The following is a 27,575-nucleotide window of genomic DNA, read 5'->3' on the forward strand; positions in this document are numbered from 1 at the left end:
CAAGGCTATCTAGTGTCACAAAAAACTTAATGAAGATCTGAAAAAGGATACATTTTAGAGGTGGAAGAAGGGAAGGTGACCAAAGGTGGAATATATTGATAGCCAATATTTGTAGAGAGAATCAGGAAATACATGTAAATCTCCAGCTCACCCTCAGGAACTGAAGAACCTTGAAGAAAATATGGCTGAATTTTAATATATTTGGTCTAGTGGTTAGGGTGCTGGGCTAGAAACCAGGAGACTGTGAGTTCTAGTTTCATCTTAGGGATGAAAGCTGGCTGGGTGACCTTGGGCCAGTCACTCTCTCTCAGCCTAACTCACCTCACAGGGTTGTTGTTGTGGGGAAAAATAGGAGGAAGAAGTATTAGGTATGTTCGCTGCCTTGAGTTATTTATAAAAATAATAAAGGCAGGATAAAAATAAATAAATAAATAAATATTATCCATGAGAAATTCTGAGAAAATGTATGCCGGATGACTGAACAGGGGAAATGTTCCTAATTTCAAAGAGAGGGGTGTGTGTGTGAGAAAGAGAGGATCCAAAGATCTGCAAATCGATCAGCCTGACATTAATACCAGGTAAGATTCTAGAACAGGTTATGGAGAGACCAGTTTGTAAGCATTATGAAAACAATGTGGTTATTAGCATGCCATGGATTTATCAAGAACAAGTCTTGCAAAAGTATCCTTATCACATTTCTTTGCTTAACTTCTTTAATAAATATGGGAATGATGTAGGTATAATATATCTTGATTTCAGCAAAATATTTGACAAAACATTCCATGATTTGCAAGCTAGTTAACTATAGGCTGGAATGGCATGACAATTGAGTAAATACACAGCTGGCTTGAAAATCATTCACAAGGATTGGCAGTGGGCCCAATTACCCAGCAGAGTGGTAGCCTTCCCTTTATTGGATGTGTTATAGTAGAGACTAGGCAGTCATCTGTCCAAGATGGTTTAATTTTGATTCCTGCACTCAAGAGAGAATTGACTGAGGGCTTAAATGGACCCTTGCAGTTCTATGATTCTATACAAAATTCTAATTATTTAAAAGAAGTAGAAAATAGGTTCTTTAAAAGTAGCATCTTGAGAACTTGGCTTAATCAACAGTGTACCAAAAAATACAGTACTTAACTTCCGATGCCTTGTCATGATACTGAAAATTTGTAGTTAAACATGAGATTTGTTTCCCCCTTTTTAAGATACTTTCCCACCTTTTAATGGAAGAAAACAGCAAATTATTCACTTGGCTGTATCTGACATCAAAAAAAGGGAAAGCTTGTTAAGAACGTGTTGAAAGTTAATGAGAAAAAAAATGGCCCCTCTTCATTTTTATGTAAGGACTGATCTCAGAACGAGGTGTCATGTAGGCTTGGAAAGATTATAGACCGTTCAGACACTGGACAGATACAAGGCTCATAACTAGGATGCCGACGAAGTAAATAGCCGTCGGAGAAAAACAACTAAATTACAAAGCCGTCGCCCCATTTCCATTTGGGCCACTGCCAGATGGGAAAAAACACAAACGTGCAGAGACCGGATCCTTCTGCGACACGTTAGAATCTTACAAAAATGCCTAAATAGCTCCTCATCACGTGCCAGCTCCCAACGAGGGTGAGGCGGTGCTTTTTCAATAGTTCACTCTCGCAAGAGTGGCAGCTGGACTTGCCAACCGCCTTTCACCAAGAGAAGTGAAGGGCAGAACCTCGTGAAAAGGAGACGTGGGATTCAGGAGGTGTGAGTGATTGACGGAGCCACAGCTCAATAGGCGTGTGGTAGTTCCCCTCAGCTTTCCCACCCCTCTCCAACCATGGGTGGGGGTGGAACAATGGGAGGAAAAGGAGATGGAAGCAGGAAAATGGAAGCGGCGTTGGCAGCAGCGGCTTTAGCGGCGTTTTCAGGGAGCGGCGGATCGCGGCGGGGCGCGACGTCTACCTCCTCCTTCCCCGCGCTGTTGCTGCTTGCGGTGCTTTCGTATCTGCGTGAGTCGAGGCGCGTTTTCAGTAGAGTATTGGGCGCCTGGGGAAAGGGGGAAGCAGAGCGAGAGCAGGAGGAAGGAGAGCTTTCTTCCCTCTCGGTGACCCGCCGCCCTCTTAGCCGGACCTTGCGTGGGCCGGAGGAGGAGGTGGAAGACCACTTAGCCGCTCGCGCTCGTCTGCGACGGGATGCTTGAGGGAAAACAAGGCTACCAGGGTGGCCGCTGGGCTCAAGGCGAAGGAATGGAGCGAAATTTTGTTTCTGTGGGAGGGACGGGAGATCTGGGTGGGAGCTCTAAGCAATTCTCCACTTTCCAGCTCTTCGCAGTATGTGTTTTACAGTATTGATAAGGTTCCTCGTCTACTTCCTTGTAAATGAAGAAAGCGCGGGGGGGAGGGGAGGTAAATGTCTGTGTCAGGATGGTGACGGCGAATCGCTTTGCAAAGCAATCTGAAACTGAACAGAGCCTATAGGGAGGCAGGTGATCTCTCTCTCTCTCTCAAACCCACCCCACCCCCCATTTTTAATGGGCTACTCTCTTTTCTTTCTGTGATCGTGTCCGGACATGGTTCAATTGAACAGATAACGGGGATGTTCTGACGTAGGAAAGTCGGATGTACAAGGGTAGAAAGAGTCGTTGCATCCTTGAATGAATAACGCAGAAGTTATATGGTTTATTTTAGCGCTTGTAGTGGTGATACGATTGTTGGCTTTTCAGTATCGTTATTCGAATGGAGTGATTTCTAAGTCCCACTCAAATCAGGGATGTAATGAGGTAGGCAGTGAAAATAATCCCCCCAAGTTGGCATAAGCATACACGAATGCTTTAAACTGCTTTAGAATTTCGAGATTTATTATATTTATTATATAAATAAATGTAGCTACTTCTTTACCAAGGAACTTTGGGGTCTGTTTCAATGGGAGCAAGAAGACAACCCCACAGTTTTATCACCAGTACCACATGGAATTCATCACATATCTCCTTATTTGCTAACTGAAGCTTTGATGACATCCTGATAAGACCTAAATTGTGCTCAGAATCACTTGGCTCACGCATATTATGTATACTAGCTAGACCTGAGTGTCAGTTTTAGAAATTAGTTCCTATAATATTTGCAGCTGTTTTTCAATGAAAACAAATTTGAGACAACATGATTCATATGTTACGAGAGGGAGGATTTTGCTGAACTGAAAATACGTTTATCCAAGTGATGTGGTATCACTGAGGTCATAGTTTGCTAATCTATGCTCAGGCAACAGTGTAATTGGGAATATTTTACCTTGATGCTCCCATTTCTCTCTCATAATCTGTGTAGATAATGTATGCAAAAAGTAATACATGCAAAAGGACAACTCTAACAAAATGTTTTTAATCCAATTTATCCCTCAACTGTGGCAAGGAATGCTATATTTCATTTCTATAAATTAATTGATATGCACACATTACCTCATCCTTCCCCAATCTGGTGCCAGGTTGGACAACGTTACTATGGCCTGAAGGAATATTAGCAGTATGAAGGTAACATTGTTCTCTACTTCTGAGTTTTATCACCATGAAAACTTTACATGAAATGAGCATTTCAAATTTGATGTTCTCTGTATGTACATAGCAAATAGAACAATAGTAAAATTAGTGTTTATCACTCAGTATGAATGGTAACTTTTTTTTAATGTATAATGTGGATATGAGTTGAGATAATGTCAAGATTCAACCAGTTTGGTACTTTATATAGAGCTTGTTTGAAACTTATTAATGTTTTACTCTGGTGACACCTATATTTACATTTTTTAAAAAAAAGTCATTTATCTATCAAATTTGTCACTACCCATCTCTTCCACCGGAGGGACTCTTTTCCCTATTTTATAATGGGAAGGGTTATATTAGTTGAAAATATTGTTTCATTTTCTAGGTCCATGCTTTCAAGTAGGTACAAAAGGTGTTGTAAGACTTGTTAATTTGTACTGTATTTTTTATCAGAAGTGAGATTTTTGTACAATTAGATGGTCAAAGAAAAAGAATGATCAATGTCAACTCTAATGAGGCTAGCAGTAGTTAGAGAAAATGAATGCAAGTTTTGTTGCGGTTTATTGTAACTTCGTGCCCCAAAGGTAAATGTGAAGGTGGATGAATTCTTCCCTTTTTTATATATAAGGCATGTTTTATGCCAAAGTAGACTCGTCTCTCCCAGAAAGACCAGGAGGATAAGTTTTGGAATGTTAAGTACTACTATTAATTCCTCCTGCCCTTTTCTGCTTAACATTTGGTTTGTATATTTTTCTACTTCTTTTTTAGGCACAGAAAACCTGCAGTATTTTAAAACTTAATTCAGTGTTTAAAACCCAAGTAGAATTTTGAACTGGTAGTCTTAGGGCTTAGGGTACTTACTTACAGACTTTATCCCTTGAATAGAAACTGAGTTAGATCTGGTTCCATTGTAACACTAAACTAAAATGTGTCTGTTTCATTTTTGTTTAGCAAGGTGTCCAAAACCATCATATGTATTTGGGACAATCTACACATCAGAGTAAGCCAAAGGCAAGCAACATTTCAGCTTGGTGTTGGAGGTTATGCTTTGGGTGCAATTTATTCCAAGATGGAAATGTCTTTTTCTTTCTGGACTTAGTCAAAATATTTCCTGTCATATTGCAGTTATTGAGTAAACATCATATTTTCTTTCATGAAACAAACACTTTTAAAAGATGACAACTGAATATAAAAGCAACTTTAGCTCTTATTAACACTATTATATCATGATCTTAAAGCTCTAGTCAAATTTGGGAATGCTATTTCACAATGCACATGAGATTTTTAAAAACCTCATTGTAATGGAAAAACAACTTAGGATGATTGTTTACAAACAGTTCTGGAAGAACAATAGCATTCTTTTAAAATTGGCTGCATCCTTAAATCTAGACTTGCTTTTTGTCTTACATTGAACTGGTTAGATGACAGCGATTTCTCAAAAAATATAAGCCTTGCTGTTGCTGTCACACATGTTGAGACAGGAAGAAATTATCCATGAAGCAACAATTAAGATATGTGCATGCATGTTTGTTCTGTCTATGTATGTCTTCTAGTGTGAGTAGGGTAATTTGACTAGGGGCAAAAATGGTTGTTACTTTGAGATTCGTTCTGCAGGTTGAACTGGGCAGATATTAAATACAGCAGGCAAAAGGAGTAATCCCCAGGTGGTTGCCTTCAAACAGCTTAGTTCAGGGATAGGTAACCTACTGTCTTTCAGATAGTTTGAATTGTATAAGTCCCATAAACCACTGCCATGTTGGCCAGCAAGGGGGGACTCTAGAAGTTATGATTCATACAGTTTGCAGAATACCACAGTAGCAACTTCTTGCAGAGTGATTAATCCAAGTTGTGTCTGGCTAAATTGGTAGCATTAAATTATGAAATCAGTTAGTGCTACTTCTGAAATCTTTGAGTTGATGATGTGCTGGATGTTTACAGAATGCGTCTAATCAAAATAGGATAGATGGAAAAATAGATCGTTAAAATAATAGCATTTGGAGTGGGTATAGTGAAAATTACCTTTGTAAAACCTAGTAGTTATCCTGTTCCTAGATAACCACTGTGATATTAAACTATTTTGGGGGGGAAATGTGCTCAGACTTAATTCTGAGAGAATGTGCTGTTTGGTGACTCTGCCTACATTCATGGAGGTCAAAAGTATATGTTGCAAGTTATAGGGATCTCTGCTTATGCCAAGCTGTTAAAAATTATTCTGTGACTTTCACAATCTCTTTATTATTTTCCATGTTCAATTAGACCATGTTAAAATCTAAGCATATCTCAATATTTTTCAATAGTAGATCAAGGGAGTATGGAGTATTCTTTAGCCAACAAAATGTAAGAAGTTAACATATTTTCAGCATATTTCAATTCTCATTGCAACAGTTTATAGTGGTGTCAAGTAGCATGTGACAATCTAGATGTTGTTGAACTCCAACTTAGATTAGCTCTTGTAAGCCTGTCAAATGTTGAGGAATGATGGAAGTTATAACTTTATAACTTTGAGGTGGCCATAGATTATCCACACTTAGTCTGTGTGGCTCTCTTCATACTAGTAATTATATTGTTGAGTTCCTTCTTAATAGAAGCAAATCCCCAAAAGAAACACTCTGTACTGAAACTAACAACCTAGTGTATCTTCAAGATGTGTTAGTCTTCTATCATCATCAGCCCTGGTCAGCATTGCTATTGGCAAGGATTGTGGAAGTTGCAGTCCTAACTATTCACCTGACTTGAATCAGGCTAGCATTAATCTCTGGATTGAATATAGTGAAATAATCAGAATAGATTGCCTCTAATGTTTAATTTTTTTTTTCTAGACCAAACTCCAACTCTGGAGCAACAGGGTTGTTGAACAATTACTGTTTTACAAAATCTTGCTACATTATTTAGAAAATACTTTTATTATTCCAGTTTGGGCTATTGCTGTGTGCACTATGTGTCCTAACAGCCAGGAAACACGCTGAGACAAGGAACTGGTCTCTAATGTTTATTGCTAGTACATAACAGGAATCCTAACAAACTGAAGAAGCGTGGGAAAAACCCAGACATATAAATCCCAAAGGTTAAGGCGGTCCCAATCTGTGTCTCTTTGAATGGCTGCCCAATTCCTCAGTGCTACGCATGCGCTTAACAGTCTGGATGGGAGCCCCCTGCTCGCCATCCTTACTCATGACACTATGTTTATTTTATGCTGTGACTCTTGGAAAAAAAAACCTAGGCAATGTGAACTCCAAAAAATGCTGGGATTGGACTTTGTTCTTTACTGTGTTCTGGCATGAAAATGCTATAAATATTGACAGGTAGCCTAGAGTAATCAGTGGTGATTCTGTGTCCCAGCCTGTTATAAGCAGCTCTTGATAGCGTGATGATAATTATTTTCATTAGGAATATTACTTCAAGTTGATTTGCCTGTGCTCTTGATCAACATCTGAAACAGCCTAATTGCACAATGCTGTAAAATCTATTAACTGTGAACATCATGAATTATTATTTGAAAGTCAGCTAATATCAACAGTGTCAAAATAAAAGAGGGACATAATGGTGCTGCTTCATACTTTATGATTTCATCATCTGAAAAGAAGAATGTCAGCCAACTCTCCCAATTTGGTGCTTAGATGTAACTTACTCATCTATCATGGCCACAGAGTTGTTCCAACTCATCTTGAGTATACTAGTTTAAGAAGCTAAAGTTTTCTGGAGATTTAAACTTCAAATTCTTAAAAATCAGGACACAAATGTTGACATATATATTTTGATAGAGAAGCTAACAAAAACATTGACACCTAATAATTTGTGTACCAATCTGGAATGTTAACATGCTACTTGTTTTATTATAATCTTTGGTGTTTCTTAGTTAGGAAATTTTAGGGACATTTTCAAACTAACATGCTCTCTATCTATTTTTAAACTATCATGTGAAAATAAAGCACATATTTCAAGATATCAAGATCCTGTAATTATGATTCAGAGATCTGTTGTTTTTTTAAGCTTCATAGTGCATGGGTGCAGTTTTTGAGAGTAAACATCACTGTGTTTCTCTCTAATTTCAGAAAACCCAAGGATGTGTTGAAACATTTTGTTACATTGTTTGTTTTCAGGAAGTTGACTGAGTACTGAAACAATTATTTTCTCTGGTTGTGTGTGTGTGGTGTTTTGATTCTGCAGATTTGTCATTAGAAAGCATTTTTGGATGTTGCAAAAATTTTGTTGGAGAGGGAGGATTAATTTGTTTGCTAGATTTTAACTTTGTTATTGATTTTTATTCAGATGGAATACTGTTGTTTATAAAACAGCAACAAACTCCAAAACTGTTCAGGTGGCTTGTTATCAAAATTTAAGTATAAACGTTGAAACTATATTCAGGTCTTTTTTAGTTAGAAAGTGCAAACTTTTGATCCTTAAAATCTCCTGGTTTGATGAAGTGTGGTGATTCTTCACAAGAACACCAGATGTCACCTTGAAATGTCCATGTGTATTTCCCTGTTTGATTTCCTAGTACATGTAAAAACATTCTCCATTTCATTGAATAGAGATTTTTTTTTTCACCCTTGACTCCAAGTGTGTCACTAGCTTTGAGTATTCTGGCTACAATTTTTGTAAGAAAAATATCATTGTATTCATTTCAGGTTGCTGATTCCCAGAATGTCAGTGTTCAGTATTGATATTTCTATTCTGACAATATCAGGTGTACTTGGTTTATGGTTCTGATATTCCATGTACCAATGGTATACGTACCTTTGTAGTATCAAAAAAATATATATGTGCCTTTAACAGCGGAACAGTTTTTTTGGCCTTAATCCATCCATATGATGAGCAACAGCGCTACATGTAGTTGTCTTCTGCTGTTTGTCAGTAGATCGTTGGATACCTTCTAGCCTGGAGGTGGGGGTCACATTCTCTAGAAACTTGTTGACATTGTTCTGGTTGTGAATGTCATTTGCTTTCCTTCATAGGAGTGGGTTGCCATTTTCTTTTCCAATGGATCATATTTAGCGTGATCCCTTGTTTATGACCTGCCCATCACTGGTGACCTTTGTAGGAGTTTACACTCCAAGAATTGAACATATAGAAGTTTAAACATAACCCTTAGTGTACATCCTCTGAGGTGTCCAGTGTATTTGTAAAACAGTCTTTTGTTGAATTTATCTCATCTTAAGATCATACAGTATTAACTTTTTAAAAGCCCCTAATCCCTAATTTGATAAAGCAGCATATTCCAACTCTGAATTACCTGCAAGTTACCCATACTCATGTTAATATAGCTTTCTGCTTGTGAATAAAAAATGTTTAGAATCTCAAGTGACTGCTCTTATCTCAAATGGGTAGCAGAAGAAGGGAGTAATGGAATATGGTATTCTGTCTGTAAATATCACTTGCAAAGCTTTGCTGGGAAATCAAAATAGAAGTTGTCTGTATAATAAAGATGAAAGATTCTGAACTAGTGTGTTGTACTGAGTTTCTCTCCTGAAAATCCACAGAAAGCCTGTTCTGCACATGACAGTAAACTGTAATGGTTGCATGGATACATCATATAAAGACATGTTTACAGTTCATGCAAAAGATTAGGTGCCTCTGGTCAAATTATATGTTATATCATATAAAACCAGAAACCAACCAATCACATGATGGCTTAGTAAGATAAGTGCACTGAACCTGTGATATTTTTGACTCAATCTCTTTGATTTAACAGATTCTTGAATCTTCTTTTGGATTATTAATATCTTCACACCTGTCTTTGATATAGTGTTAATGTTCCTTATGAAGGATCTTGTGTTCTAATTCTTGTAATGATGTTCTTGATAGTCCAGGTTTCAGCTGTGGAGGTATACACACCAACAGAGCTTGCCGTGGAGAATGGGACTGAGGCAAAGCTTCCATGCACTTTTACATCCACAGAAGTGATCAGCAGCTCAGCTTCTGTAAGCTGGACCTTCCAAGGCGAGGGATCGTCATCTCCTGTCTCGGTAATACGTTGTTTGCAAAAGAAAATTGAATCTCAGTAAGAAGCCCTATCTATTCTTGCTCATTCTCTCTACTGCTAAAAGCCTGATTGTTCCCTTGAAATGTTGATTAGGATATTGTAGTTTGCTCCAAAATTCGTTGCCACCAAAAACCTTGTTTAGATGAGGAAATACTTTAACCCATTTCACATGATTGGGTAGGTATCTTCTTATCTTAATATAATAGGACAATAATAAACTGATACCAGAACAAAATTTTGTAGTAGTAATGGTTATCAGCTCAGGAGAATTCAGCAAAAGAAAAAGGGAATTGAGGAAGGTGAGGCACAGCGAGATACCCTGAGCACTTGAAATTAGTCTAAAACCTCCTTTTGTGATATTATGTATTAGAAGTTTCTTTGACCTTTCAGTAGGTTTAGAACCAGTTCTCCAGGCTCTCAAATAGCGTATTATCCTTGCAGCTCTTGCATTGGTTTTGAAATTCATGTTTTGTATGAGTTGGGTTTAGAAAAAAATTAGCAGATTTGTTAAGACAACAGGGAAAAGCAGGTTTTTAACACAGCATAATTTTTGCATTCTTGATTACAGTTCTTCTATTATTCCAATGGAAGGGCATATCCTGGGAAGAATACACAATTTAATGACAGAAGCAGCTGGGCTGGAGACCTTAACAAGAAAGATGCATCAATCAATATAGCAAACATGCGATTTCAAGACAATGGCACTTATACCTGTGATGTTAAAAACCCTCCAGATATAGTTGTTATACCAAGAAAAATCAAAGTCAGGGTTGTGGAGAAAGGTACAGTAATATATGGATGGAATGAGGAATTAATTAACAAGTGATGGAGGAGTTCTGCATATGTTGTATTCTTTCTCTAAAATTACTGTATGTAACAAATAATTCTCTGAAGCAAGTACTTGTTTGGCCATTCTGCTGCATTTTATTCAGTTACTTTATTCTGAACAGTGGAATGGAAATTTCACCAGCATTTTATTGTGTTTATGGGATAATGCAGTAAAGGTGTTAATGGCAAAAGTTCTGTGTTCATCTGTGATTTTTCCAATACATTACAAATACGCTTTCAGCTCCCCATATATCTTAGTAGTTTACATTTAAATAAATACAGAATAGCCTTTTCAAAAGCCAGATTAAAGGTGTTGCCATCAAATATGCTATACGGTGGATTTCAAAAGATTCCCACCTTTTAAAGATTTTGTCCCTGTAATGGTATTGAACATTGTATTGTGAATTTTACAAGAGTTTTCAGCAGGATATTATCTGGTGTATTTTAAAATCAAGACCAGGAGAAGATATTTCTGAATATATTAACATTTTACACAGAGACAAAAATCCTAAAATTACAGCAGCAAGAGCCAAATTTTCAACTATGGCTATAAAAACAAGGTCTTTAGTAACACATCAATAAATTTGAGTTTTAAATGTTTTATGTAATATTTATTAATTATTTTATTTGTTAAACTGTTTAATGCCAAATTTTAGATCACATTTGTATTTTGCTACTTAGGTTTTTTGGCCATAAATAAAACTATATATAAATTTTACCAAGGCAAGCCAACAAACTTGAGAGGGTCTAAATGATTGCTTCATTTGAAAGATGAGTCACTGGACTCTACACAAAATGTGGGGAGTCCTAAAGTAAAGTTACAGGGCTCTTACCTAACAAAAACATATTCCCAAAAAAGATACATGCACACTAGGGATTGGGTTTACATAAAGGAAATCATTTTGCAACTCAGAGGAATATGAAGGTCTTAACTGCTTCATGCTGTTCTTAAGCTTGTTTCCTGGCATACATAGCTATCTGTGAAACTCAGGTAGCTAGCAATGGGGGCTAGCAAGCTGTCAGTTTGAAAATCATTCCTAGGGACTAACTTCATTCCTAAGGAATAAGTCTTAAACATTCTGCTACAGGAACTAATTGTTTTCACCACAAAAGTAAGACACTTATTTTGTCCATTTAAAGAGCTAGTGAATACAAAATATAAAACACCCTTTTCTGATAAAAGTCCACTAAGCTCTCTCCCCAAAACTTACATGTTCTGTAGGATAGACTCTCCCCATTTGATGCCTTCCAGATAAGTTGGGTTGCAATTTCCACCATCTCAGCCTGTACTGCATGCACTTCTGTGGAAAGAATTCCACAATGGAGCAACATTACAATAATTTTTCTGTGTAAATGAGATTCAGAAACAAATAAGATGACATTCTCAGCAGTTTTGAGTGACAACAGTGGGGATACTGTGATAGCTATTAGGTTTATTTCAGACAGTGGAAGAAGGCAGAACAGGATCAGGCATCCTTGATTTGGCATAGACTGATAGGTAAGACAGGTAATTAAATGGTAAGCATATTCAAACACATCTTGGACTTTTAAAAAGTGGATTTCTAAAGAGAGAAACGTGGATTTCTAAAAGAGAAACTAATGAGAACTTAAGATGGGTGGGAGTTCCTAAGAAAAGAGATTAAAAACAATTCTATTGAAGGAGAAGAAATAGAAGATAGCAGAAGTGTGATTGTATGAAGGCTTATTGAAGATCTGAAAACAGACATGGCCACAGATGGGGTGGAAAGATAACCAAGGAACAGTACTGATAGGTAATCCAGAACAGTAGATATGATGACACAAAAGGTAAAGACAAAATAACTAGAATGCTAACAAGTAAAGGAAAGGTAGAGCTACTCAACTTCTATATTGTCCCAGTCTTCTCCAGGCAGAGGGTATGTGTTTCACAGACATTTTGAAAAAGAATGAAAAGGGCAGGACTGAGCTTATGAATTATAAGAAACTTAATCATGAAATATCTATAACTTTCCAAGGCCAGATGAATTGCATGTGGGGTATTGAAGGAGCATCTTTTGATCTGGCCAAACCTTAATGTATTATTATTAAATGGTGGACAACAGGTAAGGTATCAGACAGCTGGGAAAGGCAGATACCCCATCTTAAAATGGGGAAGAGGAGAGAGAATCCAGAGAGCCACAGACAAGTCATTCTGACATTAAAAAAAATAGGAAGAGTCTAGAGCAAATCATAAAAAGATGGTTTTCTAGGTGGTACAAGGTCAGTCTGGTAATTGTCAGAAGGCCAAATGAGTGGTAACGTGAATTTGTCAAGAACAAATTTTGCCAATAATGATTAATTATTCCTGGAATAAGATTAGTTTGATTTGTAACTTCTTTAGTAAATTACAGAAATGCTACAAATAGAACATAGCTTTATTTTAGTAAAACCTTTTACAAAGTACCTTATGACATTCTGATTAGCAAGCTAGTGTGAGGATGACATAACAGTTAAGTGTATATAGCTGGCTTGAAAATCATACTCAGAGAAAAATTGTCAGTGGTTCCTCCTCAGAGTGGAATAGATACCAGTTGGAGTAAAACAAGATGTAGTCTTGGGCCCTGTACAATTCAACCTTTTTATTAATGGTTTGGATGAAGAGATGGAAGGGATACTTACTAAATTTGTAGATGGTAGAAAATAAAGTAGGATATCTTAGAAGGCAAAAATAAAATTCAAAATTATCATGATAGGTGAGAGAAATATGCTAAGAGAAATTTGACAGACAAACGTAAAATCCTTTAAAAAAAACAACGCACAAGAATGGAGGTGGGGATGTATGGTGGTACTAATCCTTGTGAAAACATAGTAGTTGATTACAAACTGAATATGAGTTGGCTGTTAGTTTTTTTCTGAAAGATAAAGTTAGGATGCATCCTATATAGCACATCAGTGAGTTTCACTTCATGTTTAATCAGTAAAAAGAATAAAAAGCATACTGTTGGTAACCATAACTGACACATTAAAAATTCTATTGGAATAATGTGTGATCAGTTTTAACAAGGAGTAAGATAACTGAAATGAAAGTTTTTTTCTCTCCTCAGGTAACTTGTCTGTATTTCCTCTTACCCTTGTGTTAGGGGTAACCAGTGTTGGCATTCTAGTTTTAGTTTTGCTCATCATACTTATTGTGTGTGTTGTGAACAGAAAGAAGAATTCGAAAAAGCATTATTCTGGGTAAGGTACTCCACTTGTTTCTTTAGATATGTTGGGATTTATACCTGGGGTTGGGATTTATATTTTGTGGGATTAAATTAACGGGACAGCTATAAATCATATCCCTTTTATGCCTATAAATTATCAATCTCATTGTTGCTTCTTTTAATGAGAATAGGCCCATTAAATTTCTTTGTCCTTCCTAGAAGACAGCACAAAATTGTCTCCTTATAGCTCTCAGATGAAGGAGACTGTCCTCACTGTCAGGCTACATCTTGGGTGGCACAACTTGTTTTCTAAGTTGGAGGTATGGCTGCCAGTTCCTTTTACAACAGTCTGCTTGCCAGAGCTTTCCAATCCTGGCTTTGGGAAAACTGCCCTTCTGCTATTTTCACTGGCTTTATCATTTGCATGACTTCTTTTTGTTCTTGTTGTGCTCATGATGCCTTTAATTTGGCTTTGAGGAACTTCTATTAGAAAATATCTTCAAGGTGGATTATATGCCATGAAATATTTGTTGATGGGCTCCTTTGAACTGGTGGTGGGACTTACCTACTTTGCTTTATCACTTAACTGCAACATAAATGCAGCCCTGTGCACGGAAAACTCTCCAAATAACAATTTTTTGAGGATCAGTCATTTCATAGCCCAACTTCTTCCTGCTTTTGTAGACACAGTAAATGTTACTTATACAGTGGTAAAAAGTCAATTTATAATGGGTGTACTTAATTGGCATCTTCTCGTTACCTTCTTTTCAGCTGCAGAGTTTAGAAAGGGCTGCAATAGAAGTCAGTGGTAAGGTTGAATGAATGCAGTGAAATTGGCTGTATAAGCTCTGGGTTCAGTGTGGAAAGCTTAATTCCTTTGTGCATGTGCTATTTCCATAACACCTGAAGGTAGTTTATAGTGATCTGCACCCAAGGATGCCCAATCTTAACATGAGTAACAATTTTTTTGTCCAGTGTATTACTCCTGAAAGTTATTTGAAGGTTTGGAACCATAATATCTTTGTATAAAACAATTGTACTTTCATGGTTGTCTCCTAGCAAACATTATTAACACTGATTTCATTGACTATACTGTGTTTCTGATGGTTACTAAGTGGTGGGATGTCTACTGTGGTAATTACAGATAAGAATGAATATATACAGTATGTGTATATATACACACACACACACACACACATACACACACGGACACACTCTTGTGTGTGTATATAATATATGATGTCTAATTTCTAAATAAAACTAACACTACGCTGCGGGTTAAACCGCTGAGCTGCTGAGCTTGCTGATCGGAAGGTCGGCGGTTTGAATCCGCGTGACAGGGTGAGCTCCTGTTGCTAGTCCCAGCTCCTGCCAACCTAGCAGTTCGAAAACATGCAAATGTGAGTAGATTAATAGGTACCGCTTTGGCGGGCAGGTAACGGCGTTCCGTGTAGTCATGCTGGCCACATGACCACGGAAGTGTCTACGGACAAACGCCGGCTCTTCGGCTTTGAAATGGAGATGAGCACCGCCCCCTAGAGTCAGACACGACTGGACTTAATGTCAAGGGAAACCTTTACCTTTACTACAGCTATAACTGATTGAGATGGATGGTGGTAGGAACCCTTGCATGGCAGTATCACAACTTCTGTTCTTTCTTTGATTTTCCCCCCCTATTACTGCTTTGGTATGCTGGGATTGGATCCTGCTTTTATCTTCCTTTCCTTACAGAGATCCTGATATAGATGCAAGACTGGGAATGTAACAGGGCTGGGTCATCTCTTCCAGTCCCACTATATATCATGGTAACTAATCATGCTGGAAGTTCTTTGGTACTTCACGTGCATATGTATATATATTTCTGCCTCCCATGCTGACTATCCTGCTAACATACCTCCATCACTTATGCTGAAATTCTGTTTTGTGGACTGTTGGTGAAGGGGCAGCACATCTCATCTGTTTGAATTTTGTTGTCTCATTTCTTCAGTTGTGGCAACAAGGCTATGTACCTTCAGAAGCAGCTAATTCAGATGCATGAATGAATGGAATATTTGGACTTTTTATATTATAAAGAAAAAAAAATCAGATTGCTGTCAGTAAAAAAAAAAGCGCCTGCAAATTCTTTTTGCACAACTGTGAATTCAGTATTATTAACTGGTTCAGTGCAGAGTTACACATTCTTTTGGAATAGATTCCAGATGCTTATTTGTCCTTCGATCATTGTGTGCTGGGGTTTAGTCTCAATATGAAATGAAGCCCATTTACTGATACTTAAGTATGTTTTCTCAGTACTGCGTTTCTGTGTACTGCTTCATATCTCATGTCTGCTTTTTGAATGTTCAATATTTCTGTTTGATAAGAGAAATGATTAGTGGAGAGCTGCATTCTGCTTAATACCATTGTCATCTTGTCATGATCCACGTATGCTTGCATATGCTATGTACAGGGGTGCTTAATAGTTTGTGAACCTTTTAAAATTTTCAATATTTCTGCATAAATATGACCTAAAATGTGATTTGTTCTCCATATGTCCTAAAACTAAATAAAGAGAACCCAATTAAATGAATGAGTCGAAAACACCATACTTGTTCATTTATTCATTGAGGAAAATGATCCAAAGCTACATTTGTGTGTTGCAAAAATATGTGAACCTCTAGGATTATCAGTTCACTTGCAGGGGAAATTAGAGTCAGGTATTTCAGTTGATGCGATGATAATCAGGGTTGAGTGTGCAAGACTTGTGTGGAGAGCAAATCATGTTTTAGGTCATATTGATGCAAAAATACTGAAAATTCAAAAGGATTCACAAACTTTTAAGCACCACTGTGTATGCTGTATAGGAAGAAAAACAATCTAGGTTAGATTTCCGCAATATGATAACTACAGATACCTGGGCTACAGTTTCCATCGTCAGCTATTAACCAAAACATTTGAAAATCTTACGTTATGGAAAGCTGATATTATGGAAAAGAGTTAATTGAGTTTGTTTATATTTTTGTTTTTAGAACCAAGCTAGGTATTTCTCCTAGCAGCAATTTTTTAAACAGAGAAGTTACTTCCAGGTGACATAGTGTCTACCCTATATGATCCAGTACAGCTGGCATGCTCTGGGTCCCATTGTTTAAGCATTGTCAACTCATGAGACCCAGGAAGTCGGCCTTCTCTGCTGTAACATCTGCCCTTTGAGATGAAATCCCTCCAGAAATTCATATTTAGATGAGCTTTTAATATCTGGCTCTTTTCCCAGGACTTGGGCTAGAGTGAGTGGTAGGCCCCTTGTGGGTTGTCTGATTTGTGAGTTAGTGGTGGTTTTCTCCAGATTTTCTTTTTGTATTTCGTATTGTGTGGACTGTTTGATTTAAATGTTACATATTGTACACCACACAGAATCATAGTGAAATTGGGTGGCTTATAAATTTAATAAACTCTAAATTAAATTACATTAGATAAAGATGGAAGGATAAGTTTATGTGCTTATGAGCTTTATGTGCTTATGAGCTTCTTTTCCTGACCTGTAGCAGAATGACTTTCTTCTTTGTATGTGAAGGGGAAATAATATAGGGATTACTGACCTGAACAGGTGTAAAGCAAGGATGTATGAGTTGTCTGTCATTCATTGAGGTCACTCTTTGTTTGGCTTAAGCTGCCACATCATCTTGCCATCATTTGCCTTTGTTTTTGTTTTGTCTTGTGTTTGCCTCTTGAACATTGTTCTGCAAAATCTGCTCTGCCACTTTATCAGCTGCAGTACCTCTGAGAGCTTGGTGTCTCCAGTTAAGCAGGCGCCACGGAAGTCCCCCTCCGACACAGAGGGTTTGGTAAACAGCGTGCCCATCCGATCACATCAGGTAAATGGTATACTATGACTCAGAGATTATCTAGTGGCTGGAAAGGTGGTATCTTTGTTAAGGGGAGGAAGAGAAGGTTCATCACCGAAACACACAGAAAAATATCTGGAAAAAGTCCTACTCTGATGGAACCTACAGTAAGGCATGTAGCTATCTTGTGGCCATTATTTTTGTGATCTACTTGCTGTCTTTGGCAACATTAAATTATGGCCATTAATAAATGATGAGTTTCTGTAGTGAGATAAATTATTACACAAAGGTAGTCTACCTTCATGTAGGCCTTTAGTCCTAGAGATTTGATTTGTATAAATCTAAAAGACTGAGTAATTAGCTCTTCCACAGTAGCTTCTTGATTTCTTTCAGCTGTAATTTTATGCCTTTAGGAATATTGAGTATTTAATGTTTTAGATTTATATAGTTTCTTAGGCATCATTTTTCTTACTCTTTGCCATCAATGTTGGGCAAACGCTAAATACTGCTTAAGAGTGTTATCTGGGAACAGACCGAGAGGCTTTAGAATCAGATTTGGCAGTGAGATAGTGTATGCTGACTTGAAATGGGGAAATAAATAACAGGTCTTTTTTTTTTAAGTGAATCTTTTTTGTTGTATGGAAAAAAATAATAGAAATCTCTAAACTGTATTGGTCTGAAAAGATTTTAGTTTTTCAAAACTGTTCAAAGTTGCATATCTCAATAGAAAGTCATAGACTTTATGATGAGGTTGAGATGCTTAAGCAAAGAATAAAATCTCATCAAAGAGAACACAAAACATTTATGAAGTTGCCTTTGAAAAAAAGAGAAACTAAGATGTATATGTAGATATTACTTAGTGACAGTTTGATGTTATAATGTCAACTTAGCTAAGATATGTTCTAACTAACTTACACCGTTCGTTCCACATGGTATTTTCAGTGATTGCAGTTGACTCTAAACAGTCTTGACAGTAAGTCCTGCAATTAATTGGCAAGATATTTTTTTTACTAACTGCTAGAGTTTAGTGGGGGGGGGGGGGGAGAGAGAAGAGAGATGATAGTATTTGTATGCTGAGTTCAGAAGGAATGGTGTCAGCCATTTCCCTACATGCAGTTCCTTGTCAGTTATGATTACCAGATGAGTAAGTACCTAAATATAGACCTGGATTATGAACTCCTTAAAAGGAATAATGATATTGATGAAAGTGTTGATTTGCTTTGCTGCCTGATGAATAGGTATTAGCTGTTGGATGAAGTTGACTTAGGTCTGGAAACTATTCTTTGAATTTTACAATGTAGTTGTAATAGTAGCAAATTAGTAGTAGTAAAAGTACAGCTATATTGTACTTAGTAGCTAAGTACAGTGTAAATGTAGAATAAAAACAATTGTAGTACTATAACATGCTATGTGAGAAATGCAGACTGTTAGAAAGGAACTTTATTGTGCATTTGTTGATTTAGAAAAAGCTTGTGATGAAGTGACTATGTTTGCATTATGGAAGTCAATGAAAAAGATAGAGGTTTGAACTTTTTTTAGAGATTGTTTCCAACACAGTTGAAAAACTATGTGTGTTGCTCTATGTTTATTTCCTAGTAATGGCTTGCATTTGAACATAACTTTCCCCTGAGAACCCTGAATGAATACAATAGTGCATTCGGCCCAGGGCCGCAACTAGGGTCTGTGTCACCCGGGGCAAACATAGATTCCGCGCCCATTTTAGCATCCCCCCCCCCCAGCACTCATTTTGGCGCCCCTCCCAGTGCTCATTTTGGCGCCCCACCAGTGCAGCGCCCGGGGCACATTCCCCGGCTGCCCCCCCCAGTTGCTGCCCTGATTCAGCCAGACATGTTACAGTACAGCTATCATATCTAGGCTGCAAAAGTGCAGACAGACACTACATGGCAACCTGTAGTTAATGATTTATTTAACTGCAGCCAACTTGAGGTTCTCTGGATTTTTGCAGCCCATATGGTAGCCCTATCTTATGACTATTTTTATGTTACTTTAACAGAGATATAAAAGAAGCTGTAATAAATTAAATAAAAAGAAGTAGAAATAAATACTTTTCCTAATGTCAGCAGAAACTCTAGTGCCCAATTGGTGTGTCAGGTTACCATTGATTTATCTGGGAAATTTGGAAAAGTGCTTTCTTGTGGGGTCTTTAAAAGCATATTGGAATGTGTAGCTTTTATCCCTTGGCTTCTACCTTTTTTCCTATACTGAAAATGCTACTAGATGTTCTGGCAATGTTTTAAAACACATCGAATTTAGAATTGGGGTACAACTGTTATATAATACTCTATTTTCAGGCAATCATCTTCATGGGCAGCAGAATGTAACTTTCTGTAGGTATGTAGTATTGCTGTTGTTAGAATAATGAGGGATTTAAAATAGAAAAAGATATTGAAGAAGGCAGGGAGAGTAAAAATTTCACAGCTTAATACTTGACTTTCAAAGTAACAGCTTGTGCATTACCTACCCATGGTCTGCTGGTATATTACTGTCTTCCTAAATATTTAGTCCTAAAGTTGATTAACATTGCCTGTTCTGAAAGCAGAAGCTTGTTGCCAGGGGTTGGGTTTCAGATGGCATGTGTGGAAACAGCCTTGATAGGTTCATTCCGTCTTCAGCTCGGCTCATCAGGTTTGCTTTCACTCTTGTCCTTATTAGTAAATTCATCTGAATCATAATTTTTCACAGTTATGCGTGTTTGACTGGTACACAGTATTCATTCTCCTTTTCCTTTGTCTGGCTGTAGAATGCTTGCTCATTCTGAATGTTATAATTATCCATGTTCTCTGATTTCTAGGTCTAATAGTGACCTGATTGGTTATCTGGGTTACTATGTGCATAATGAATACATTAGAAGACAATATGCCAGTTACATACTACTCCAGACAGTGCTTCTGAATGCTGAACTCTTTCCCATGATTTCTTCTGAGAAGCAAGTACTATGTCAGCAGTATAACTTTCTACTTGAAACTTTTCAGGCAAACCTTTCAGGCAACAATATACGCTTTCTTTTTTCCCTTGAAATACAGTTATCCTATGCATACTGCTCCATGCTTACACTGTTCTCTGAGATACATTTATCTGGCAACATTTACTCATTGCCTAAACTGAGTTATAAGAGTATTTTAAAACGACTGATATTGCCCTTTCCAATGAAGAACTATTCCAGATTATTACCTTTTGTAGCAAATTAATTACTACTTATACTAATTGTGATTACAGCTGGAAATTCCTGCAAGAAACCATGTGTTTCTCTGATCAACTCCTCTTGTTAGAAAATAGTTGTACAAATCCCCTACAGTATTTGTAGGAGCTAGAAAAGCATGTTAAGTAAGAAGACTTGCACAAAAAATAAACAACTGTTTTTTAAGATGGCAGTTACATCTTAAGGAAAAAAATACGACTGTTTTCCTCTGTTATGTTTGAGTTTGAAAACATGTATCTCAAGAATGGAATCTGCTGGTGTGAGAAATATGTAATCCAGCATTAAAGAAAAAAAATCCATGATTCATTCAGATGTGTTCTGCAGGAAGATCTGTTGATGGTATTGAAAACCACTATTTAATTGAGCAGCTACTGAAAGATATCCATAGTACATAGTATTTCCATTTTTAAAATAAAATCTTCCTCATTCTTCCTATTTGTTTGAAAAATACATTATTCATTCTTCCCAGTTATTTTTCCCCTTGTAAAATGCTTCCTATCTGCACTGTCAATCCATTAGGCAAAACTCTTTGACTTGTGTCCTAAAGAACTGGAATGTTAGGTCTTCTGGGTTTTTTTTTTTCTTTCTGATATCACACAGTCAAAGTCTCATATGATCTGTCACTGGGCAACAGAATTAATATCAAATGCAACCGAGAAAAGAGATCAGAAGCCTGCTGTATTGTAAAGAAAAAGAATGCATCATCTCCCAGATCATAAACTGCTGATAAGAAAGCAGTGCAAAAGGGATTAACAGGAGCATCAGCCTCTTCACTTAGTGCCAGGAAATGGATGCATCTTAACCAACCAAATACCACAACTATAGCTGCTGGACCACCTGAAGATTTACTCAATAACTCTAATACTTGTGATGAAGCTCTATGTTATCACTTAAAGGTTTAAGGAGATTTGCTCTGGAAGATATGGGAAAAAGTTAATATAATTTTGTGCTCTGAATATTGTCAAGAAAGATGCAGTGTTATTAAACGTAAATGCTTAGGACTTATTCTTCAGCTCCTTGCTGCTTTCTTGTTGGTATTCCATACACTTCCTTTTCTTGAGTTACTGCCATCTATGGGAATGTTGCTTGGCAGGTATTCTGGGAAGATAAGTGTGTGGAGAAATGGAACCTTGTGAATGAGCTGACTTAGCAGGGCTGTGAATGCTTGAGTTACCTTTGAAGTAAAGTTCATTCTCTGCACTGTGCTTGACTGTGTTGCCATGCAAACTACAAGTTACCTCATTTCCCTGAAGTATGAAATGCCAGAGGACTATAAGACAATATTTGCTGTGAATTTTATATTTATTTCAACTGATCAGTGGTTACAGGAATAATCCACCCAATTGGTATCATTTTAAAGTAGAATGGGTTTAAAAAGAGGAAATAAATCAAAATCCCTTGATTTCTTCTAAATGTTGTCTGCATGTGATATTTTCTGAGTTTTCATTAGCTGCTGATAGATTTATTAAATGTTTATGCCATGTTTTTTTTTCTGTTTTTAGGGACCAGTAATTTATGCACAGTTAGATCACTCTGGAGGGCATTACAGTGACAAAATCAACAAATCAGAGTCTGTGGTCTATGCTGACATTCGGAAGAACTGAAGAGATTTCAACCTATCCAAAGCCTAACAAAAATTCAACTGGAATCGCTTGAAGAAAATTGATCCAGAGGACTCACATGTGGCCTTTGATGCCTAGGCTAAGACCAATGCATGTGCATACAGAGAGAAAGAGATTATATATGTACTGTGTGTAAATAGTCTATTTAATCATACAGAAATGAGAGCAACGTTGCATGTTAAAATATGATGATAATACTGCTTATAAATGGCCAATCGTTCATTATATATTTAGGATAAGGGGAAAAGCAAACATTCATGCTACACCTTTAGGTAATTTGTCTTAATTGTTAGGTGAAAAAACTGGAAATTTTTGGATATTCTAATGGAATTGGTACTTTTTTAATAGCCTCTGTTACTTTTGAAATGAACCACGAGGAGAACTGTTTCTGCATAATCCCTCTTCCTTAACTGATGTTTTTGCATCTTTTTACCAGATCTAATTTTTCATACAACTTCTCCTATCTTCTTCCACTCTAAAGTCCTCCTTTTCCAGGAGAAGTAACCTTCACCTGCTTTAGTTTCCAACCTACTGGAAGCCAAAGTTCTATCTTCAAGGAATTTACAGGCAGTCTTCCACAAAACAAACTTTTAGATGTATAAAAGTTTTAATGGAGTAATTTTTATAGTGCAACATTTACAAAAATCTTGAGATGTTTTTATGGCTCTTTTTTGGTTTCAGCAACAAGGAAACTCAGTTACCTCTTTGAGAAAAATAGGGTGCTAATCTTGATGTGCCTTTCTGTAAATTTTCACAGTGGTCTGTTTCTAAAAGTTACAAAAGGCTGTTTGATGTTGCAGTTGCAAAAAGAAATGGCTACAGCTTAAAATACTCTTACTTAGATGGCATTTCATGGAAGGCATAAAATATGATAGGACAGTTTTAGTGCCACTAGTTCTTAAATCTCATACCGGTTTAGTTTGAAACTGAAACAGCTGTATGCTTCTCTACTGTGGGCAGAACTCTATACCACTGCTTTTCATCTTTATGATGTCATCCATACCAACTCTGAATCTGCTTTCTCTCCCTCTCCCTCAGTGTTTCAGGTTGTGATGGTTGCCTTATTCAGAAAAAACACAGACTCACCAGCCAGGGCTAAGGATATCTGGTTTATTAAGAATAGAATGCAGACACGGAGAAAGACGGGAATGAGCACATGGCGTGCGAGGTAGCCGGTAAATACCCGCGGTGCAGACCTGATCCTTCCCCACCCCCCATTGTCCCAAAGTCTTGACCGACGGTGAACCTGGAGTCTCGATGGGCGATCAGGGGGCGATTCTGGAGTCTCGATGGGCGATCAGGGGGATTAGCGCTGATTACCTCTGTCCTCTTCCTGTGTCCGGAGCAGGTGTGTCCCCCGTGGTAATACAGAGATGTCAGGGAGATAGGATGATGGCTTCCCGGGTCAGGGCAAAGGTATGGCTCCTTTGTCCTTTATCTGTTTTGTCTTTCAGTGCTTATGGGTTTAGCACTGATTCTTTCCTCCCCCCTCCCCTTCACCGGAAAGGCATGTTCCCCGTTGTGATGTATGTATACATCGCAACGGGGGACATGACACAGGTAGACTGGTGCTATTACTGCTTTTTTCTGAAGTACCTTACATGTCTACATTATCTGCTCATATGTTTGCTCAGAGCTTTTTACATCTAAAATATGTTTAAGGTTCTAAAAAAATGGAGTGGCTTTTTCATTGATACAAGGGCTGGCAAATGCTAAACTGATAGTCTCTGCAGCGCACAAGGAGTGTTTTCTGTCTGAAGTGCAGTTGGGTCTCCATATTTGTGGAGGTTATGTGTGAACACTTCCTGCAAGACATGAAATTCTCTGAACATTTGTACTCTTGCCCAAATAGCCCCAGACCTAAACACTTATGCAACCATTTACACTTAACCCAAAGACATTTAAATGTGTTTTAAATGTTTTAATCATGTTTTACAATAATGACTAACATTTTAGAACCATATTTCTGGAAATACTGTATCAAAATTACATTACATACTGTACTGTAATTAAGAACAAGGCATGCACCAGGATATTCACCACAGAATTCAGTACTCCTCCATTGTAGGAGTCTCAGAGAGTGGAGAAGAAGCAGGGTTGGTTGACATTGAGATTTCCAATTTGGGGGGATGAGGAGTTTTAGGTGTTAATGCAGAAATTGTCTTTTCAGGAACATTGTGATGGGAAGCTTTGCTTCTTTTGTTTGAACTCATTGAACATGGCTGTGTATGGTGCTAAAGTATTCCTTCAACTTCATTGCACAAACCAGTTGTCGTCATATTCATAGAAGTCCACAAGTCATTTGGCATCAGCTGTTGTGCTAGGTTTTCCAAGTTGAGCTGCTTCTCTTGGCATGGTTCTTCCTGAACCTCATCCTCATGTTTATCATGGTAGTGTTATTGCCTGCCTGTCAATTAAATCTTTATGTGCTCATCCTCTTAAGTCCTCAAAATCTGCATCAACTCCTTTATTTCTGCAATGATTTTCCTGTGTTGATTATCTGGAAGGGTTCCTAGTTCATCTGGACTTAAGTCATGCACAAACTTGGGCCACAAGTTCTTCTAACAGGTATTTACAGATTTGTTCTTGATGTTCTCCAGGGCCTTATTTTTTTAAAGTTACCATCTGTAGCTCTGTATTGTGAGGAATGCCTAAGCTAAATAGAAGACTCAGACTATAAGCAAAGTTAAGTTCTGGCTTTTATTCAGAATAGAGTGCACACCAGTAGAAAGCTGAGAGTGAGAGAAGTACGCTAAAAGTTGAATTAAATAGCCTCGCGCCAAATAGCGCTCCACCCCCACATTCCCCGGGTGTGCCCCACGAGTTCCACGGGGTGACCGGCCATCCATGCTTTGCTAGGTGAGAGGTCGTCCATCCCCAATCGCCTCGGGCATTGCTCGTTTTTCTTTCTGCAGCGTAATGGCTCGTTACCGGGCAATTAGGCTTCGGAATTCCTCGAAAGCGTCCGGACGCGCCCTTCCGATCCCTTCCGATCTTCGCCCTGATCTTCTCCTTGCTAATGGTGTTAATTGCTGATTACCGGGCAATGAGGGCTTGTAGATCTCCTAGACCCATTACTGTCTTTGTCCTGTTTTATCGCCCATCCCTCTCCAGTCATTAGCAAGCCTCCGTGCCTTGTCATGCGAGCCGTTGCGATGTCGCCAACATCGCACCAGCGATCATGACATATACACAACAAAGTCTTTCCTTTCTCTACATAGTATGTTCTGGTAGAAGCAGAAATATTCAATCATCAAAGTATGAGTCTGAAGCTGAAGTCTTGTTAATAGGTAACATAGTCATGTATCTGTCAGAAACACTTTAAAATTATGTTTCTATTTGTGTCTGATAACAGGAAGTTGCACTTCTCTTACTGAATTGATTCCAAACTGTTACAGAAACCTCTCAACTTACGTATGAGCACTTTTTCTGTGGTGCTTTACTTTTCTATACAGTTAAGACAAATGCCCTTTCCTATAGTGCTGTACTTTTCTGTAAAAGACAAATGACTTCCAGTTGTGAAAGTTAATTTCCCAAAACTTAGCTTTCTAAGATTTCCCTTCACTATGTAAATTCATGCCATGCAGCACTGAGCCCTTTTTTACCTTGTTTCTGCACTTTTAAAAAACTGGAATAATTATTTTTATTGTACAAGTCTTTCTTCTCCACATTTTCATAAGCAGCTTTATATTGTACTATTGTGAATATTTTAATACACCTTTTCCATTAGTGGTCTGTTGTGTGTCTCAGTTTGTCAATCTATTATGATAGACAATGACATAATTTGCACTTTATTCACTTCCAGTGGGTAGGCACAATTCAAAGTGGCTGGATTCATATCATACTGAGCCAGACTAGGCTTTATTTGTTTTTGTTTGTTTTGGGTTAACTCAGTGGGTTCACATGACATGCAGCACTGAGCAAACTGTGGCACAACACAATTTGTGCCCCCACTCAATAAAGGCTAAATATGGAATTGGGAGGTTGAAATAAGGGGATATCCTCCAACTATTTTCATGTTTTCCCAGAAGAGAAAAGCATGTCAAGACTGTCACAGCATACCTTCGCTGTGTGGAGACACAAGAAAAAAACAGCTGTTTTATTTAGTCTTTAAGGATAGTTCTTCAGTTTTAAAGCGAGGTATTGCATAAGTTGCCAAACCAATTTGAAAAGTATAAATGATGCTTACATGTAGCTTATGGCTCTCCAAATTTTGCAACACTCAGTAACCCCAGCCAGCATGTTTAATAGTGAAGGGTACTGGCAATTGTAGATCTACATCTAAATATACACAATTCCTGTGTGTGTATACCACTGAACACGTACTGCTGGGCTCTAAATGGCACTAGTGTTATTCACACCACTGAAAAAGGGAACAGGGATAGTAATTCTTAAAATATGGGTAAGCAACAACCTGTCTATAGCAACCTCCCCTGTATCCATGAGGTCTCCTAGAGTATAATAAACACACAGGCAAGAGCAGTTTAAAATATTGTTTATAGATTACTGCTTTATTCTGAGGTGCTGCTGTCTATTGAGGAAGGAGGAGAGAAGGGAAAAGACAGACTCCACTGAAGTCTTGGAAATTATAACACTTCAGTTATCCCAGAAATAAATGAGTGTGCCTTACCATGGTGGGAACAGCAGCAAGGAGATTGGAGCAGAGTATGCAACTTAACACATAGGAAGGGATAATACAGGTCTAGAGTTAGCAAAAGCATGGCCCAGAGAGTTATGGGTCAAGAAAGCAACAAAGGGAAATGTAAGTGAAGTTGGAGGATCCTGAGAGGAGTGTGGGCTAAAGGTGTGGAGTGACGGAGATCTTGGGGACTCAGATCTCATATATTTTATTTTCATTTAATCTAAAGAATTTAAATGGCCACCTATCTCACATAGTAATCCTAGGTAGCTCATAGCAAAACCAGTAAAAACAAAAAACTTCATACCCTTCCTACCAAGGTGCTGCTGTATAGTAACCCATACTACTAACCCCCCGACTTAACCCCATCCTAGCCCAATGCTTAAGGGAAGAGCCAGGTCTTTAATGGCCTTAAGAAAGGCTAAAAGGGTAGCCCCCTTTCCCAGATCTCAGGCGGGAAGCTGTTCCAAAGGGCTGGGGCAGCTATATAGAAAGCATGCCTCCAAGATCCCACTAGGTGGCAATGTTTGAGGGAAGACACCTGGAGTGCCCCCACCCTGTCTAGCCTAGTGGGATGAGCAGATATCTGCAGGGAGAGGCAGTCGTGCAAATAACCTGGCCCTGTGCCAAGTAGGGCTTTAAAGTGATAACCAGCACCTTGAATTGCACTCAGAAAGCAACTGAAAGTCAATGCAGCTCGTGCAACAGTGGTATAACAGGCACAACTGTGGGAGGCCCACATCACCACATTTTGAGCCAGTTGTAGTTCCTGGATGGTCTTCAAGGTCAGCCCAATGTA

The 27,575-nt window shown here is 37.9% G+C and overlaps 1 protein-coding gene across 1 annotated transcript in view; it reads left to right on the forward strand.

Moving 5' to 3' along the window:
- LOC134498559 (myelin protein zero-like protein 1) overlaps positions 1-25,866 on the forward strand; it is a 35,193-nt gene extending 9,327 nt beyond the window's left edge. The window contains 7 exon segments of the mRNA XM_063304717.1: positions 1,641-1,985; positions 9,311-9,471; positions 10,057-10,270; positions 13,379-13,511; positions 17,220-17,325; positions 22,018-23,183; positions 23,698-25,866. Of these exon segments, the coding sequence (XP_063160787.1) occupies positions 1,641-1,985; positions 9,311-9,471; positions 10,057-10,270; positions 13,379-13,511; positions 17,220-17,325; positions 22,018-22,119 (1,061 nt within the window). The 3' untranslated portion in view covers positions 22,120-23,183; positions 23,698-25,866.
- Positions 25,867-27,575: the final 1,709 nt, after the last annotated feature.

This window comes from Candoia aspera, chromosome 5 (assembly GCF_035149785.1).
Source record: "Candoia aspera isolate rCanAsp1 chromosome 5, rCanAsp1.hap2, whole genome shotgun sequence".
Classification (NCBI taxonomy): Eukaryota; Metazoa; Chordata; class Lepidosauria; order Squamata; family Boidae; genus Candoia; species Candoia aspera.